The 20009-nt window shown below is 33.6% G+C and overlaps 3 protein-coding genes across 5 annotated transcripts; all 3 read right to left on the bottom strand.

The window, feature by feature from the left end:
• Positions 1-59: 59 nt before the first annotated feature.
• Positions 60-3960, bottom strand: LOC111457616 (peroxisomal (S)-2-hydroxy-acid oxidase GLO4-like). Of its 3 annotated transcripts, none has more exons than XM_023099926.1 (11): positions 3770-3960; positions 2800-2948; positions 2600-2724; positions 2475-2521; positions 2320-2397; positions 2084-2208; positions 1903-1960; positions 1468-1678; positions 1234-1334; positions 920-1024; positions 60-334 (listed from the first exon to the last, which is right to left on the bottom strand). In XM_023099926.1, exons 2-11 carry the CDS (start codon positions 2940-2942, stop codon positions 155-157), a joined length of 1173 nt encoding a protein of 390 aa, XP_022955694.1. In that variant the 5' UTR covers positions 2943-2948; positions 3770-3960; the 3' UTR covers positions 60-154. The 3 variants fall into 3 exon arrangements, with proteins under 3 accessions (XP_022955694.1, XP_022955695.1, XP_022955696.1); XM_023099927.1 differs by lacking the exon at positions 3770-3960 and adding an exon at positions 3672-3694; XM_023099928.1 differs by lacking the exon at positions 3770-3960 and having other exon boundaries at positions 1468-1537; positions 1616-1678; positions 2800-2987.
• A 2995-nt stretch (positions 3961-6955) lies between these two features.
• On the bottom strand, positions 6956-8140 carry LOC111457466 (dormancy-associated protein homolog 4-like). The gene is made up of 3 exons (XM_023099672.1): positions 7803-8140; positions 7611-7728; positions 6956-7136 (listed from the first exon to the last, which is right to left on the bottom strand). Exons 1-3 carry the CDS (start codon positions 8038-8040, stop codon positions 7109-7111), a joined length of 384 nt encoding a protein of 127 aa, XP_022955440.1. The 5' UTR covers positions 8041-8140; the 3' UTR covers positions 6956-7108.
• Positions 8141-15905: 7765 nt separating this feature from the next.
• On the bottom strand, positions 15906-16625 carry LOC111457732 (auxin-responsive protein SAUR50-like). The gene has a single exon (XM_023100112.1). The coding sequence runs from the start codon at positions 16560-16562 to the stop codon at positions 16209-16211; it is 354 nt and encodes a 117-aa protein (XP_022955880.1). The 5' UTR covers positions 16563-16625; the 3' UTR covers positions 15906-16208.
• Between the last annotated feature and the right edge of the window lie 3384 nt (positions 16626-20009).

Here is a 20009-nt window from a genome sequence, read left to right as displayed (position 1 = left end):
TTGTTTTTTTTTTTTTTTTTCTTTTTTTTTTTTTTTTTTTTTTTTTTTTTTTTTTTTTTTTTTTTTTTTTTGTAGAGTTCCCAGCTTCCTCTTATTTGTAAGACTAACTCAGCTATGCTTAAATTATATATATAAATGGTGGTATACAGAGGCACTAAAGCATTGACGGCAGCTTATCGTAAGGTGTCCTAACATGGCTTCTAGTAATGTCCTTGATGCATGGGCACCCAGAAAGTGCCATACTAATCTCTAACTCATTCTTCAGCATCTCCAGCACTGTTCTTACTCCTCCTTCTCCCTTTGCTGCCAGTCCAAATAAAACTGGTCTCCCTATCTGAATCAAATCACAACCATTTCTAACATGAGAGGGGAGAGCCATGCCCATAATCAAAGACAAGAAACAAGAAACAGAATTCAATTATAAGTTGAAACCAAGAACACCAGGATTTTATCTAACATCATTTAGCACAGATCTAACATTGGAGACCTTTTATGAGTGAAAACAAGTGTAATCCTGTTGTAACTTGGAACAAAACTATAGATAAAATACAGTCTCTAACTTAAAAGTATCTAATAGGTCACTAAAGTTATAATTTTATATCTAATAGGTTCTTAACTTAAAAAAAATGTCAAATAGGTCCCAACTTTCAATTCAGTATTCAACATGTCCCAAATATATTCAAATTAATAAAGATTAACTTATCTAATAAATATAAAATTAAATTTTACGATTCGAATGAGCCATAAATTTTTAAGTTTGTGTTTAATAGTACATTCGTGAACTTTACAAAAATGTTAAATACATCAAGAACTTCATCATACATATACAAGTTCATGGATTAATCAGATACAAATCTTAAAAGTTTAGGGATTTAACCAAAAAAATATGTAATGTTTTAGTTGGTGGTATAGAACTTACAAGAACTGCCTGGGCCCCGAGGGCCAATGCCTTAAACACATCTGTACCCCGCCGCACACCTCCATCTAAGAGAACAGGAATTTTACCCTTGACAGCATGAACAACCTGCATCAAACTTCCAATGTTAAAAAACCCAACTGATGGAAGATTATTACAGTTATAAGTAAAGCAACCGTATAGATGAAGTTGATAAGCTTGACTCTCAGTCTAATCTAGTTCAAGTCATGTGAAATTAATTTATGCAGGAATTGAAGTAATTTTATCTCCTTGTTTTCACAGCTGTTGCTAATATAGTAGTACACAATGAAACTTACCTCTTCAAGGACAGAAATAGTGGCAGGAGCAAAGTCCAGTTGGCGGGCTCCATGGTTGGAGACAATAATTCCATCAACACCAGCTTCCACAGCTTTAGTTGCTGCCATTCATCAAACATGTTCGAGAACTAAATGACTGATCAATTGACATTAACACAACTCATAAACCCAGACGGAGATAAAAGAAGGCTCATTTCTTGATTCTAATATCGTTAAGACATAACTGAACCTTACCATCTTCATGAGTGAGAATCCCCTTTATCAGAATTGGCAGACTAGTGGTTGATCTTAACCACATTATATCCTGTGGATGGTAAAATATTATACCTAAACTGGAAAGAAAATAGACATAAAGAGAATCTGAGCAGCTTATTGGACATACTTCCCAGCGCAGAGATGCATCCAACGTCACGTTGGCATAAGTTTCGAACTTTGAACCTTGATCCTACATAAGATCGTGAGTCGCAAGTAAGCCTATGCAATAGAAATGAGGTTTTTAATTTGATATGAATTAAGATACATGGAAGTGTGCTTGAGGGAAAGTAAAAGGAAACTTGGATGTATGCACATCCCAGATTACTGATCAAGCAAGATTCAAAAATTCCTCCATTGTATTAGTAAGTGGTAATTCCAATATTCTAAACCGGATTTTATCAGAATAATACTCACAGCGTTAACGTCAAAAGACATGAGGCCATCAAGATTCTTTATTGGTGGTCTAATCATCCTACAAATTTAACCAGGTGTTTTTCCAGATGAGACAAAAACCAAGGCATAGCTTACAATTGGGATGCAAGATAAAGGTACTAATAAGTTTCTATGGAAAGAAACTGAAACGAAATATTGCTACTTGTTCTTTATGTCAGCCTCCCTTCTACCAAGTCGAGGAGTATCAGCAGTCAGGACAATTGCCTTGTATCCAAATCTCTCAGCTCTTTGTGCTAGAAGAGCCGAGATATCGCGCCTTTTGTAAATCTGATGATTACAGAATAAAAACTAAAATTAAGACTTGCGAACAACTGGATTGCTGCTATAGGAAAGAATTGAAAAAGGGATAGCAAAATGTGCAAAAGAAGCGTCATTTACATATAATTGAAAGAAACGGACAGCATTGCAGCTAGAGGCAACTTCCTCTATTGAACAGGTCGAAGAGTAAGACAGAATCTACAAACAAAAGCAACTTAACTCAATTAGAAAATTCAGCAAGTAAAATAACTTATAGCTTGTAGGCACATTAGTACCATTATAGTTTTTGCAGCAGCAGCTGCCCTGGCCGTGGCTTGTTCTCCTGAAAAATCAAAGATATCATCAAGAAAAAGTAGAATGAAAATCAATTCTCAACTAAGCAATATACCAAAAGGTTTACCCTCATGGAATGCCAACTTATGTGCAGCAGTGGGGGCAACCAGGATAGGTGCGGAGATGCGATGGCCCAATATGGTTGTTGACATATCAATTTGGCTCACGTCCACGAGAACTCGAGGTCGAATCCTGAAAACCATAGAAACCATGAATAACATATAGCGTGACATTTTCAAAGAAATCGTTAGTTAGCTTCAAAATTACATGATTCTACAGAAAGCTTGTATGTTCTCTCTAAGTGTGTGTTCGTCCTCAGCCCCTCCTGCGTAGAAATCATAGTACATTTTTGGAAGTTTCAACCTAGCCAATTCTTTGAAGTCATTCACATTCACTGGTTCAGAAGACATTTTACCCTGACAAAAAAGAGACCAGAACATCCTTAAGAGATTGATACTTATATGTGTTAAGAAAAGAGTAACAGGTGCCACCCAAAGATCTAGTAGCCACGAAAGGTCTTGAAGCACAGTGGATTGAATTAAGAGGATTTTCTCAACTCTCTAGAAGTTTATAATAAGAAACTTATGGTACCATGAATTTAGGATGATGCATTCAAATAAATGAGACAAGAGCGAGTTCTCCACAACACCCAGTAAACAAGCAAGAGTAAAGTAAACCAGAACAAAAGGCATAGCTACAATGGTTGTTTTAAGATTTGGTCTGCAATCCTCTAGGAAGGACTGAAGATGGATCAATATGTTGTTCAAACAGTTGAAGAATATCGGAAGGTCTTGCCCAAAAGTTCAACCATTGAATTGTGTTCTTTAATCATCTTTTGGAACAAAAACTTCAAAAAAATGGAAGGAAATATCTTACATGATATGCAACTTTATTTTCTCTACTACGATCTTATTCTACTTATTGAGGAGGGGGAGATACGAAGCTTCCCCGTTTCCCCACTGAAACATACAGTACCAACATACTGGTTAACCACAATTCATATGTCGAACATGACACACTAGCATTTACAAAGGCATCGCAACCAGGGAAAAGCAAGATGTCCCACGAACCTTTTTTCTCAGTAATCTTAACGAAAACTTACATAAGAAAGCAGTAGATCAGCAGAAAGTAAAGCTTAAAGATGGAATCTAAGGAATAACACTTGGTCACCTTCATGGAAAACAGAAAAATATGATGATTGCCGCAAACAATTTAAAAGACTGGAATCAGATTTTACCTTGATGTTGTAATTTTGACCTAAGCTCGAAGGTCAAGTAGTTCAAGTAGTCGACGACAGAAATTTTGCTAATGAATACGTGCACCATAGAAAATATCTATCAAACAGACCAGTGTTGACAACTTTGACATTGATGATCCCAATGTGGAGGCCAGCTATTCCTGGTTATCAAACAGACCAGTGTGCTATTCCTCATTATCAAATAGAGCAGTGCAAGTATGGGCCAAACAAAACAGATGTAGCCCAAACATTGAGGCCTGTTATCATTTATCAATCGCACCACAAATCAATTCTGTTGCTTTCCAGAGATGTGGGAAGATTAATTCTTCCATGTCCAATTCATAAAAAGGAGGCAAATGAGTAGATTCTGGGTCTAGCAGCAGTTTCAATTTTAACCGTATTAACTAGGGGTGTACATTCAACCCGATAATCCGACAACTGGGACCAACCCAACCAGAACTATAAGGGTTGGGTTGGGTTAGATTAGCATTTCGGGTTTGGGTCCATTTTTTCTGACCTCGAACTGAATCGATTCGGTTTCGGGTTCATGGGCAAAACCTTCGGGGTGACCCAAAAAAAACATATCTAATGTATATTAAGAATTTTTTTGTATTAATGGGTTTGCCAGAGTGGTACTGAGATCTCTTTAGGAACGCCCGGGTTCGACGCCTGCAAATGTTTATTTTTTTTTATTATTATTTTCTTTATATTGTGAGTTATTCACACATTTTATATAGCTCGTTATTATTATTTTTTTTTTTTGCATTAATTATTAATTGTGGAATTGTATCCGAATAATTATAAATTGTATTGTGGATAAATAAAACTTAAAAAAACAATGGTAACCCGACCTGTAAATAGAGAGTTGGGTTGTGAAAACACGCCCTTGAACACGACTCTCCAGAATGGTTGGATAAATAAAACTTAAAAAAAAAAATGGTAACCCAACCTGAAAATAGAGAGTTGGGTTGTGACCCTTGAACACGACTCTCCACAATGGTATGATATTGTTCACTTTGAGCATAAGCTCTCATGGCTTTGCTCTGGGTTTCTCCAAAAGATCTCATACCAATAAAGAGAGTATTCCTTGATTATAAACTCATGATCATTCCCTAAATTAATCGAGGTGGGACTTTTATCATCCAACACTATACACTTCCAAGACAATAGTATGAACACTGTCAATAAATATGGGAAGAAATGGAACCAACTGCAGTAGTTCAAGAATGTTTCCGTTCTAACCATACATTATGATTTGGTATCAAGTCCAAAATCTGCTTTAGACTATGATCTTGGTATTGCCTAAATGGTGGCCTAATGAATGCATGACAAGAACATAACTGATGTGACGAACTTGCGTGATGCGAGGATACTGAAAAACATAAGAGCTGGTTTCAATAGACATCCTCGAAGGCTCATTCTATCCTCTTGATAACCTCTTAAACAACGCTTTGCTTGCTGCTCAGAATCTCTCAAATCACGACCATCATCTAGTCCATCAGCATGAGGAAGACCGTCAGAACACGAGCAATCATTATCAGCTTCACCATCTTTGATTTAACACCTACGTAACTTTGATAAAATTTGAAACACCATTCACCAAGTTAGTCAAATTGTCTCATAACAAGAAATAAAACTTGAAATACCTAGATTAAGTCAAAGAAAATAAAGAGACAAAAAAAAAATGATAAAATTAAGATATGTACGTATTGGTGATTTAAAACCTTCAACATTTGTTCCGAATATCACAATGATCGTATTTCCAAGTCTCTTCCCACTTCCTGTGCAGATTCAACAATAAACATATCGACTGAAGAAACACATTTCCTGTAATTCTAACAAATCGAACTAAATAACGGAAATCCTTGAAATTCCGCCAAATTCGCTCGGTTTAAGAGTGACTTCCATCTAATTATTAGCGTAAACTACAATTACAATGAAGACGTGTGTTCTTCATCTGAGACAACATTTTGCGAAAGATGAACCGATTCTTTTCTAAATCCAACAATGATTAAATAGAACACAAACTCATTTAAAGTTCCAGTTACAATTCATAGCAACAACGAGGTCATTTACCCCAAAGAAAAGTACAATACAGAATCAATCCCGAATCATGATCAGCGAAAACACTAAAGTAAAATCAGAGGGAAAGCCAGTAAAGTAGAGCAAATTTCAATCGTACCTGTTCAGTTCATTGGGGTTTTCATTTGGTTCAGGGGAATTAACCGACCGTAAAAACAATTGGGATATATTTGCGGTCATAGCCTCCTAGATTTATCCTACGTGGATAAACGTGGTAATTTTTGTTCTTGTTTTAATTTCTGTAAATTTTGTAAATTGGTTTACTAATTTTAATTTTTTTAAAATGTCTTAAAAATAAATAAGCTTATTCATTTAATAAAAAAACATAAATTAACCGTTAAATAAGCTTACTCATTTAATGTCATTTTCTCAAAAATTTATAAATTTTATACTTATAGATATTAATATCAATAAATTTATTAAAAGGATAAGATTAAGATCGAGAAATTATAACAAAATTCGAGTAAAATTGATTTTTTTCTAAGAGACGTTGAACATTTAATTTTAAAAAATAATAATAACAACTTATATCTCTCAAATTATATTAATTTTCATTCTAATTTTTAATTCCATCCAATTTTATCTAATTACAAAATTAAATAATTTAATAATTAAAAAAATTGGCCTTTTGAAATATAATTCTAATTATGTGTACGATCCTTTGTTATTTAATCAATCAATAATCGATATTAAAATAGTCTATCAATAATTGACATAAATAATAACACTAGAAGTCCATAATTGATTGATAAAATGGTCCATTATTAATAATTTATTTATTTATGATCCTAAATATTAAAAAAAAAATTATTAAATTGTTTGTGTACATGACAACAAATATTCCCGTCATTATCATATATTTCAATTTTATTTAAACTTATCCGAATTTTTGTAGTGCTGAAATTATTTAATTGCATCGATTTATTTAATTTGATATTTATGGTATTCATGAGATAGTAGACAGCCTGGTGTCCTTTAAAAGAGAAATTAATAGTTTACTTAATATTTAATTAAGCTGTTAATTTAGGATTAATGGGTGTTTTAGAGTCAATTAGTTTTTTCTGTTTATAAATTTAATTTTTTAAAAAAATAAAAACTAAATAATTATCAAAAACAGACCCAGTAATTATACAGGATTTACAGATACAAAATCTAATATTATGAAAGAGATTTGTACAAACAAAAAAAAAAAAAACAGTGAAATTAAAAACATTCATTTTGTTCTTCCTCACCTCGGTTGTTGTTCTTCTATATCGGTCAACGATCTAAAGCAGTTATTACAATCCTGAAATAATTATCACAAATTATGTCAGCCATTATGTAATGGTCTAAGTTCACAATAGTTATCGGCTAATTTAGGGAATGATCATGAATTTATAATAAAAGAATACTATCTTTATGGGTATGAAGTCTTTTGGTGAAGTCAAGCCCAAAGCAAAGTCATGGGAGATTATGCTTAAAGTGGACAATATCAGAACGTTATGGAGAGTTATATTCATCTAACATGGTATCTGAGTCATGCCCCTAACTTTAGTCGTGCCAATAGAATCCTCAGATATCGAACAAACGTATTATGAGTCTTAAAGACATAGTAAAAAATGACTAAGACTCCAAAAGAAAAGGAGTTTAGCCTCAATTAAGGGGAGATGTATTGGCTCATTTAGGAAAGCTCAAAGTGGACGATATCATATCGGATGAGAAAATAAATCGGTTAAGGAGAGGATTTCACACGTTTATAATCGGAGGGAGACAAACTAACCAATCATAAACAGATGGGCTGGTTTGTTCAGGTCCTTCGAGAGGGCGGCGGGGAGGGTAATCAATGGTTCTTCGTCTGGTGAGTCTCTTCACGTGGTCCCCTCGCGGTGTCTCCGGAGCTGCATCAACACCGTAAGATCCAGTCAAAGTCAAGAGATACGACTGGATTCCAACACAAAAGTTTACTACTTACGAGTTGACGGTGGAGTCCGCGGAGTTGAAGGGGCGATCGGGGATTCCGGGAAGGAGGCCTGGGAGAGCGTGGGGCTGGGGATTTCGATTCTTGGAGGAAGATTAGAGACGGCGTCGTTTGATAACATGGGCGGAGATCTAGAGGCGGAGAAGGAATTGTACTTACGGAGACGGCTGAGGCCGGAATCCGGCGCCGGACCGGCCAGGGTGTCGTCCCATAATTTTTGGAGGAAACTCATAGTGAATTAATTAGGAGTAGAAGACGGTGGTGGTGGTGGGTTGTGCTAAATAATGAACATCAACGACTAAAAGTCTTTCACATTAAATGATTGATTTGATTGAGTGGCGTTGCTTCCTTCCGGCTTCTACGTGGCTTTGCAGCTCCCGAATCAACTAATTCACTAATATATTCTATTTTATAAATAATCACCTTATTTAGATTCACTCCCAACCCTGAGTTTTTTTTTTTTACGGTATAGAGAGTGATATGAACCAAAAGACATCAATCATACAATATACTTCAATAAAGATGTGAAGAAAATATTGTTGAAATTACAAAAGACATTTCAATTCATGCCACGTTGAAGAAGTTCATGTTATAAATTTTGAGTGGATTACACTTTAGACTAATTTAGAGTTATTGTATTTTAAGAATTTTTATTTACTTTAGGTTACAATTACGTTAATTATGGCCATTAAGTATGAATGTCACAACTATTTGAATGTCTTTAATAGTTTCATTTTGAGGTTATATAAAGCCGATGTATGTTGTATTTGTAAGTAGACTTGAAAAATATATAAAAGAAGCATTTGTGCTTTTCTTTAGCCAATGGCTAAGTTTTTTTTTTTTGCAATTCTATATAGTTAGGTTGTATAAACTCGACATGATCAATTTTGCTTGTGGAGTGATTCGAATCTCAAACAAGTGTTCTTGCGTTGAGATATTTGATCAACAAGAATCATTCAAGCTAGACATGATCGATCTTGCTTGTGGAGTGATTCGAATCTCAAACAATGTTCTTGTCTTGAGATATTCGATCAACAAAGTAATCCAAATCTTACTTTCCTTGTAGTGATTTTCACATATTAGAAAGTGTTTAAGGTCATGATGTTGTGGAACTCCTTAGGTGGAATTGAACTTCGAGGAACAGAATCAAACTAGTACCAAGAAGATTTAGTGATTTGAGCTTAGACCAACGAATTAAATGGTTTTACTACTGGAATGACCTCAAGCTTGATTGAATGACTTTTATGATATATGAATGAATGACACGTACCCATCCTCCTTTATGTGTCGTATTTTTATGATGCTACAACGTGTTATGTATGATATGATATGTGATAATTATGTTATGTCATGATTTACATCATGATATGAATGTTATATGATGCGTGTACTAAAATTGAGAAGGGTTGAGCCTATAAATTGAGGTTGAAGCTGGCGAAGCTGAAGGCTCAGCCGAGCCCAGCCGATCCCAACGCGAAGGGGGCTAAGGAAAGTGGGCAAGTAAGCAGTGACATCGACAGTGACAAGGCAAGTAGAAATCCGACCATTTATTTTATTTTATTTTATTTTATTTTCCACGTCATTGGATAAGATTTTACACCATTGAAATCTTTTTTTTTTTTTTTTTTTTCCTTCGTAAAAAAATTGGAAAATTATTTAAGAGCTGGGGCCCACACACGTCAGCATCATGGTAGGAATTATCATTTTAACGTTGAATATATGTACACACACCTTATCAGCCTCTTCAAATATCATTTATCCAAATAATAATAATAATAATAATAATAAATCATATCAATTATGAAGGTTTTTTTCTTTGTCTCTTTTTATTTTCCTATTTGAGGAAGAATTTAGGAGTGACAACTCATATTATCCAATTTAAATTATATTTAAAAATAATAATTGACACCCTCCATCAAAAGCGTGAATAAATTTGAAAATATTATTATTAAATAAACCATGCAGGGTTAAAAATGAGAAATAGAATTGGGATGAAATGTTAAATTTTCACCGTGTTTAAATAGGTACAAGCCACCAACTACTACCTACCAATAAGAAAAATATAACCAACTAAACCTTGAGAATAAAATAAAATATACTATTAAATAAATAAAATAAAGAAAAATATTAACGAATATCTAAGATATGTATAACTAATATATTTTCCAAATATTAACTAAGGATTAATTCAAACTACCAATAAGTTGTACTAAAAACTCTGACAATAATTGGGTTGAATTTTTAAAAATTGAAAAAATTCGAGTCGGTTGGTGGATTGACATTTTTTTTTTGTTGAGTAATGCCGAACAACTCAACTCAACCCTCCACTACTTTTTAAGTTATTATAGGTTGTAACTCGTAAATGTTTGATATTTGAGTGTAATAAAATTTAAATTATTAATATAATATGTATCGGGATAAGTATAATTTTTTTTAAATAATTAAAAAAATAGACCTTAATCCAACCAATTCAACTAGTGTATACGCGACAAAATTGTCTCGAAATTGTAAAATATATGTATTTTTAATTGATTTGTAATAACAACAACGAAAATAAAATAAAATAAAATAAAAAAGACAAATTGGATTGTGGTGATAGAGCATGTGGGATCCTTGTCATTTATTGTCTATCACAAATATATTTTTTAAAAATAAACTATGAAAATTATAATTTTGATTCAGAAAGCACAACTAATAAAGGTTTCTTAATTTCTTTGGTGCATTTTCCATTTATTATTAGTAATTACTTGGAAGTTCATAATTTTTGAAAATGGTAACTCTTTGGTGCTTATTCCCGTCTCTCGTATGAGCTTCATAATTATAAGAATTTGTTCTATAAGCGATACGAGACTCAATTGAGTTATTTTACAAATAACCTCCCATGGATTTATTGGCGCTGCGCTTTTTTCTTGGTGGGAACGTCTTGTTTATCTTGATGAAATAGGCGGGATGGCTATTCCAATTCCAAAAATATTCGACTTTTAGTATCTTATCGATGGCTTCCTTTGCATTAACGGGTATGAGCGGTTTTGTTGCAGAATTAATAGTGTTTTTGGAATAATTACCCGCCAAAAATATCACAAAAGTACTAATTACTTTGGTAATGGCAAATGAAATCATATTAACTCCCATCTATTTATTATCTATGTTAAACTAAGAATTTTTTTATTCCCGACCACGAGATTGTTTGTTGCGATCTCTATCCTTATACCAGTCAATTTTTAATCATGAAAATTATAAAGCATTTAATTAATTTATTTTTCTCTCCTCTTTCCATCTTCTTCCTTAACTCAACCATGGTGGTTAAGGGTGAATATCTTATTAGTAATTAACAATCCTCCTCCTAGAAAATTGGTAAGGATTATTTATAATGTGAAGTGAGAAGATGGAAAGAGGGGATAAGAAAAGGACCCCCACAATAGAAACAGAGTGTTTCTTTGTTTGGGTATTAAATCAGCACACACTTCTCTATCACACATCTATTTTTTTTAATATATACATATTCCAACTTTGCATTATACAAATATTTATATTTATAGGGCTGCCGGCCTGCCTGCCTTCTTTGACTTTTTCTCTTCGTTCCCACCTTATCCCCTCAATTCCGTTTGTTAGGGAATGATCGTGGGTTTATAATCAAATAATACTATCTTCATTGGTGGTATGAGACCTTTTGGAGAAGCCCAAAGTAAAACAACGAGAGTTTATGCTCAAAGTGGACATTATCATACCATTGTGGAGAGTCGTGTTCATCTAACATCCACCAACCAACTTGAAAATTGGTTGGGTTATGGAATCCATTTATATTGGTCCAAAAGATTTTTTTCAACCCAAGTCAACTCAGGAACCTAATACGGTCGGGAGACCCGGCTGACACAAAACAAAAAATTGGGCCCAATACATCTACAAGGCCCAATACATCTACAAGGCCCAATACATCTATAAGGCCCAACTTGGGCATTGGTCAGTCATGTCCACGGACGTATTCATTGAATTCATCGCTCAATATTATTCAAACTTTTCATGGAATTTTCAATATTAATAATTTATTTTTTGAAATTCAAGTATTTCACTCTCAAATAAATGAATTTAATTTAAATTTTTATTATTGATACTAAGTTACATTACTAATTTTTTTAATTGATAATTTATTATTATTATTTTTTTTTTTTTTGATGATACAATGAATATGTCCATTCAATGTAAAGGAAATTTAAAACGTTTATTAGCCCTCAAAAAGAAAAAAGAAAAAAGAAAAAAATAAATGGTGGGGGGTTTGTTTTGTTTCATAAAAAGAAGAGAAATCCAGCTGGCAGGGCCCATGGTTTCTGCACACAGTTTCCTGGCCCACGTCCACGTGTCAGTCTCCGGCTCCGCCCACTCTGCTTTAACGCCCTTGTTATTCTTTTACAAATTTTTCTTGTTTTATTTCTATAAAAACTTTATTCTTATTTTCATAAATCAAATTAATACTTTTAATATCGTTAAAAAATGTTACGACCAAAACATAAGTAATTTATGTCAAAATAAATTAATATATTTACTCTTTTAAAATAAAATTTTGAATATTTTTTATTTTTATTCTCTAAATATCGGTTACAACAAAAAAGAAAGAATAAAAGGAACGAGTATTGTATGACTTAAAAGTTTAACAATGTTGTAATTTAGTGGTCGAGTATAAATTAACGTATTGTTTTGGTTTATTTGTTGTGGCTCTATAGAGGTTATAGCCTTTCATTTTGATTCATGAAAGAATTGGCAAACCCAACAAAAAGATTTGATTCTGATTTCTAGAGTCAGTGCTTCTGTTGCGTGTGCGTAGGGTCGTCCCCCTTTCCTATCTCGGGGCGCTAAGGGGCTTTTGTTTTTTTAATAGACGTCAGTGTTTTGCTGACCTTTTGTTGCGACATGTTATGTTTTCTCGCCCATTACTAGTAGGTTGATGGGTTGCACATTTGGTGTCACAATCATACTATGAAGAGAGTAGGTTGTCACCCCGTGTCGAGACAAAGCATAAGTTGTCACCCTCATGTTGAGACGAAGCAAAGTAGTGACCCTTAAGAGGCGCTCATTCGATCGCGCGAGGCCAAATATAGAAGAATATCATGATGCGACTGAGGAGGACGGTGCATCATCGAACACACCATATAACGTGTGCATTGAAGAGGAAACAAGGCATAAACAAGATAGGGACAACGAATAGACATGAGTGTCACATACAAGGTTGTTGAAGGGCCAAATAGGGCCCCGAGCTTTAACCTCGAAAGTTGGGGTTCCAAAGGGAATTTGGAAATACGATTCTGGAGTAAAGCCCGTCTGTGTAAAATATGAAGGCTCGTAAAATTTGGGGTCAATCAGACACCAGATGGACGCTCCACGAAACCATATGTTCGTTCACCAAAAACATGTTTACACCGGCCAGTTTGAAAATGCCTAAAAAGGAACGTTAGGGGGAGACATGTTGTCAACTCTCTACCGCCCTTGGGCCATGTGGCCTAAGTGAGACATGTTTCGAGACGAGTCTCAGTTGACTTCCTTTGACATGAGTTTTTCAAGGATAGTAACGGGTGGCATGGGTGTGCCAAGATTGTGCCCTTACCCATGTGGTAGGCGTTGGATTTTGCACCCTCTATCTGATTCTTTTTTCTTGGTAAATAGGCTTTAAACAAATAGAATTTACATGAGAGTAAAATAGATACGATATCCATAAATGACATGGCATGAACACGGGAGGGCCAATGCCTTGATAGAACCTGGATAGATGAATGTTTGAGATGCCCCAATGTTATGAACGACACGTGGACCCACCTCAATGGTATGGCCGAGTGAGTTGCGACGACTGACGATACCCCTTGACTTGGGATGACGTCAAAACATATGGATCATGTTAATTGGGAGTCAAGATGAGACGATGGGCGTTGCATTGAGAAACCTTAGCCCTAAGTAGAGGCAAGGTCATGTCGAATGACTTGGCCTAGTATAGAGGCAAGTCAGTTGTGTCACAAACGATTGAACATTCACGTGTAGAGGACATGTATGGTCAAATAATCTTGGATTATGCACAAGTGATGTACAATTGACAAAGACAACCTTTACCTAAAGTCCGACGCAACAAAATGGGGCGAAAAATGAATGCAGGACTTGGGTTTCCCACATGACTTGTCATGAGCATGTCAAGATCACGACACTGCATAGATGAAAAAGTACGACCGTGATGCTCGAAACACATATTTTGGTCTTGTGTGTCCATAACTCAAAATAGGTGACCTAACGACCACTACCCGACTATAGATACCAAACTTGGTTTTAATCATTCATGTTTAGAGATGTCTATAGAACCGAGTAAAAACATGGAACATTCCCATTTCTATCCCGTCATCTGCTTCAATCTTCGTAAGAACTCAAACCCACCGCTAGCAGATATTATCATTTTTTGACTTTTCCTTTTGGACTTCTTTTCAAAGTTTTTAAAACGTGTATGCTATAAAAAAGTCTTCACACCTCTATAAAAAAAATGTTCTATTCCTCCCTCCAACCGACGTGGAATCTCACAATCCACCCCCTTCGAGACCAGCATCCTCGTTGACACCTGTTCCTCTCTCCAATTGATGTGGAACCTCACAATCCACCTCTTCGAGCCCCAACATCTTCAACTTCATTTAATTAAGATAAAAAAAATTCTCGTTACCTCATTCATAATACATCTCTACAGATTAAATTAACATCTCGCTACATTCTCTACCGCTCCAAAGCAACAACAATATTTTGTTGTATATTTTGGCATTTGGCATATTAATTAAAATAAACATACCAACCATAGTCTAAAATATAAAAAAAAAAAAAAAAGTCAGCACAAATACAAAGAATAAGAATGTTGAAAACTTACATGATTTCTTTGCATGATATTATAATAATAATAATAATAATAATAATAATAATATTCAGGTAGGTTTGTGTAACTACCCAATCATTATGTGCAATATAAAATGTGACCCCTAACTCTGAATTATATTTTTTAAAAACATTATTGTAAATTAAAGGGCCAACTTTATAATTCCACCCCAATTTTTGTCCTCTCTAAATTATATAATTTTGCATGCCTTCTTTATTATTTCTTTCCATATATTCAATTAATTACTTTCTCTTTTTTTTTCCCTAACAAATAAATATTGAATTTTCTTTATACTTTTTATAAAATAAAATAAAATAAAATAAAAAAAAGAATTTGATTTGGCTTCATATAAATAATTAATAATTAAAGTCTTGGTCAAAGTTATGATAGAAATGTATCATACGCCTAATTATTTATTTATTTATTTATTTATTTTTGCAAATTGGGATTCTTCCACTATGATGGGCCCTGCCTCAATTATTAAAAACAAAATTATCTTTATAAATATTATTATTATTATTATTATTTTACAATGTTATAGAAAGTTAAAAGTTGAAAAAGTCGGATGAAATCGTGTGGTAAATATTCCTTAAAAGGATAGAAAACATCATAGAATTGGATAAATTAATGAAAATCAATTCAATAAAACAGTAATAAACCCAAAAAAAAAAAATCGTCAGCAGGATATGTTTGTCCAGTATTACTTATGGCCGCATAACAAACGTCTCAATCTTGTTTATTTAGGACATGTTGTATGTTGCAATGTCCTTTCCAAACCCTTCTACTTATTTAGCAATATTAGAGCTTTATAATTAAAATTTGTGATCGAATAAATATGATTTTTAAAAATAATTAAAAAAAAATTAACCCTTTAACAAAATCAAAATTTTGATTATGAACTCTGTTTAAACGGTTCGGTTTTGTTAGACGAACACGACTCTCCACAATGGTATGATACTGTCCACTTTGAGCATAAGCTCTCCTAGTTTTGCTTTGTGCTCGGTAAGAGGCCTCGTACCAATAAAGAGGGTATTCTTTAATTATAACTCAAGATCTATCTCGAGAAGAGGCCTCGTACCAATAAAAAGAGTATTCTTTAATTATAACTCAAGATCATTCTCGATTCTCGAGATAGAATTAGAGATTGAGACACAAATTTAGAGACAACATAATTGAGTATAACTTGATAAATAAAACATGGGAAGAACAAAACCAACCAACAAAATGTAGAGACAAAATGTTTGAAGAAACAAAAACACAGAATACACAGTGTTTGGATGAGGAGAAAATTTTAGAATTGAACTGACAAACTTTCCGGGAAAATAATACAACAAATGAAACAGAGATGGGAAGAAGGTAGCAAAACCCAGGTTCAGAAAACCCCCTGTTTTCTTCAAGACGCAGGGCAAAATTAATCAAATGGGTTAATTTAGTCTATATAAATTTTTCTATTTCGGAACAACAGCAACAGCAACCACGAATAAGAATCACGATATACATGTACCACAATTCTAAGTGTAGAATTGGACAAGTTCATCGGCGGACCCCAATTGGGTGTCTGCATTTTCCAGCATCCACAGCAAGTGCTCGAACAGGACAACCTCGCACGACACAACAACACCCTCTTCATCGGAATTGGGGGAAGATTTGTCCACCACCTCCTGGAAGAGTGGGTGCTGGACAACGTCCGAGGAGAGGAGGTAGCGGCGACGGGACCTGCCCACGAAGACTGGGTGGAGATTGTGGTCTTCGTCGAGGGCGGCGGAGGAGACGGCAGAGGAGGTGGTGGTGCGGGAGAGTTTTGAGATGGATGGCCAGCGTTTGATGGCGGATTTGAGCTTGGTGAGCTTGCCGAGCTTGGCCATGGCGGTGGGATAGAGGAAATTGAGGGAAGAATTCGATGGATGGGTGTGTTTTTTTTGGGGGTTGAGATGAGACGGACGGAATTATAAAAAGGAAGAGGGACACGGAAGGAGACAAAACAGGAGGTGGGTCCATGGATTCAAGAACACAGCTCAGCATCAAATAATTATTAATAATATTTAACACCTAAATTTTTATTTTTAATTCCGTCTACTTTAAACCTAAGCTCTCGTGTCTTTACTATAGAGAATATTCTTTGTTTATAAACCCATGCTCATTTCCTAAACGAGCGCCCGACTTTTATTATTCAAAAAGTTATTTTTATTTTTATTATTATTATTTTTAATTTTTCTATAATATTTAGTTTGTTAGCAAGTAGTGTCATACTTTTAGAATTATATTTAAAATAATAGTCAAATATTATTAATATTTTTGAAATTCCGTTGAGTTTTGCGAAAATAATTTTAAAATAAGAAAAAGTAAACAAATAACTAGAGTTTAAAAAACAAAAATTAATTAATTAGTTTATTATCAAGGATTATTAAGGCTCTAATGGACGGTTTTATCCTCATTAATACAAGAAACATTGACTATGTATTATAGAAAGCATATTAATGTGCCAACTCTTTTATAACCTTATCCTCTCTGTGTTTGGACAAACTTTTATGTGGTCGACATTAATAATTGATTAGTGCTAATTCAAATTCATTACGACACTAAATTCGTTTTTTCTCCACTATTAATTGAAACCAAAAAGTTCTGATTAAGCAGGAGCTAGACCAATTTTAATTTCGTATTATTTGATAAAAAAGTGAAATGTAAAATTAAATATTGAAACTTGTTTGAGAAAGAACGAGTGTTGATTGATAATAATATGGAATGATTGAAGATTAGGTAAGAAGTGAGTTATTAAGACAAGACAATGAATGATGTTGTTGGTTTTAATTCTTTTATATATATATATATATATATATATATATAACATAATAACCATATGTAATTAATTAGATTACCAATTAAGGTTGTATATTATAATGTTTGAGCAAGATCCAACCAATGTTTGGAATTAATAATTGATATAACCTATGGTCCACTTGTGAAGCCAAAAGTGTGAAGTATAAGGCATAGAGGAAAGCAAAATAAAATTAGATGTGGGTTGGGACTTAGGAGGGAATAATAATTAGCAACATCAAGATTTAATTATTGTATAAATTCATTTCATGTTTTTATTTATTTATTTATTTTTGGTTGTGAAATCTTGTTGAAGAAAAATAAATAATGGGTTTTTTTTTTTAATAATAATTATTATTCTTAATTATCCCAATTTAAAAAAGAGAGATGTTAGGTTGTTAAGGTACCAACTAGCCAACTTCCAACTCCCTTTTCCATTCATCTCCTCAATCAATTTTACATTTTCATTTTTTTTAATTTTTTTTAATTTTTAATACGTAAAATATTTATTTATTTATTTATTTTATTATGAAAAATGAAATGACGGGATTCAAATAAGTTAATAGACATTTTGAGTAAAACGAAAAAATAAGGAGAAATAGTTTGATTTACGAATTGAATTACTGTATTGGACATGATCATTTACTTGGTGGTCCAGAGAGAGAGAAGAAGGAGAAGAAGAAGAAGAAGTTAATTTGCACCGAATCTAAAACCAGCCTATTAGCAGTGGTCCAAGTGATCGGTTTCTTTCGAGCTAACCAAAATGTTAGAAAAACACGTAGCTTACCATATTCCAGACCTAAATGATGTCTCCTGAATACCTACGACATGTCGGATATACATCAAATCCGTCTGTTTCAAAACGACGCAACATTTTGACGGGTTATTTAATAAGCGTAAAATTACCGAAAAGAGACGGGAAATAAGGTGACGGGTTAGAAATGTGGGGGGACAATAATGGAAAGATTTGAGATCCCCCACTAAGATTTGTGTTGGGTCAAAGAAGCAGGCATGTGCTACACCCTCTCTCTTTAACATGTGCCTAAATAGAGATCAACAACAAACCTCCATGTTTTTTAGCCTTAATTATAACAACACATCCAAATCAATGTAGATTATGGTGGGATTTCATTCATGTGCTTCCTTCACAACATTTTCCAATAATTTTTTTTTTTTAATTTTATAATATTATTATGACAGTGACAGTTATGGGCCTGAAATGGGCCCCCATACCTCCTCGTACGGCCCAGCTACACGGTCTATAAAAATAAAGGAGTCTAACCCGGTTGGGCTTCACTTAAATGTTGTTGGACCCATAACTTTATGGGAAATTGAAGTAATAGACTACTTTTAAAAATTATATACCCGTTTTACCCCTGGCTGACTATCTCACCCACCTTATTGAGGTTGCCCCTGGGAGTCTATTTGCGTCCCTTCCCACTTTTTCGGTAATTTTATTTTTGGTTGTTGGATCTATTTCATTTCTTAATTTCAATTAATTCATTCCAAAAATCCTATTTTTTAGACCATCATAACAACATTTAATTATTATTATTATTATTATTATTATTATTATTTTGTTAGTTTGGGTTGGTGACGCCCGCCTATAGAACACAATTCACAACTCAATCTTCTATTTTTTGGGTTGTCTAATTATTGTTATTTTTTTATTATTAAAAATATTAGGAATCACGACTCTTCACAATGGTATGATATTGTTCACTTTGAGTATAAAGTCTCATGGTTTTGCTTTGGGCTTCCCCAAAAGACCTCCTCAACAATCCTCCTCTCGAACAAAGTACATCCTTTTAATTTGTTCGACACTTTTGTCACTTTTAACTACACATTCGAAGATTTTATCGACATGGCTAAGTTTAAGACATGACTCTGATACCATATTAGGAATCAGAGCTCTCATGGCTTTGCTTTAAGCTTCCCAAATGGCTCCATACCAATGAAGATAGTATTCCCCACTTATAAACTCATGATCTTCCACTAAATTAACCAACGTGAGACTCACTCCGAATAATCCTAAAAAAAAAAATTCTTATTTACCACCATGCATGTTACATTAATAACTAAAGTTTCATCAAATTAAAACTAGGATAAGATTAGACTGTAATGTTATTTTTGAGCTGGTTAGATCAATGTCAACTCATAAATCAAATCAAATTTTTTTATTTTAATTATATAATTGAGCTCCTTTTGGTTAAATTAATAAAAAAAAAAATCCAAAACTTTCTATTTTATTTAAAAAAATATTTCTAAATTTTTAAAAGTTATAATAATATTTAAAACTTAAAAAAAAAATATATGGGATGAAATTGTTGAAAAATATCCTTAAACCTAAGTATTTTTAATAATATTTTTAATTAGTGTTTGACCCAAGTAAGTGTTATATCATAATGAACCACGTCGACAGGTCGGATGGTGGACACGTGTCAGCAAGAATAAGAGTTGTGAGACACGAGGATTGTTCCAGACGCTTCCCCTGCATT

This window comes from Cucurbita moschata, unplaced genomic scaffold, assembly GCF_002738365.1.
Source record: "Cucurbita moschata cultivar Rifu unplaced genomic scaffold, Cmos_1.0 Cmo_Scf00020, whole genome shotgun sequence".
NCBI lineage: Eukaryota > Viridiplantae > Streptophyta > Magnoliopsida > Cucurbitales > Cucurbitaceae > Cucurbita > Cucurbita moschata.
Note: the sequence above shows the minus strand (reverse complement) of the source record. Positions and strands in the feature narration are given on the sequence as shown.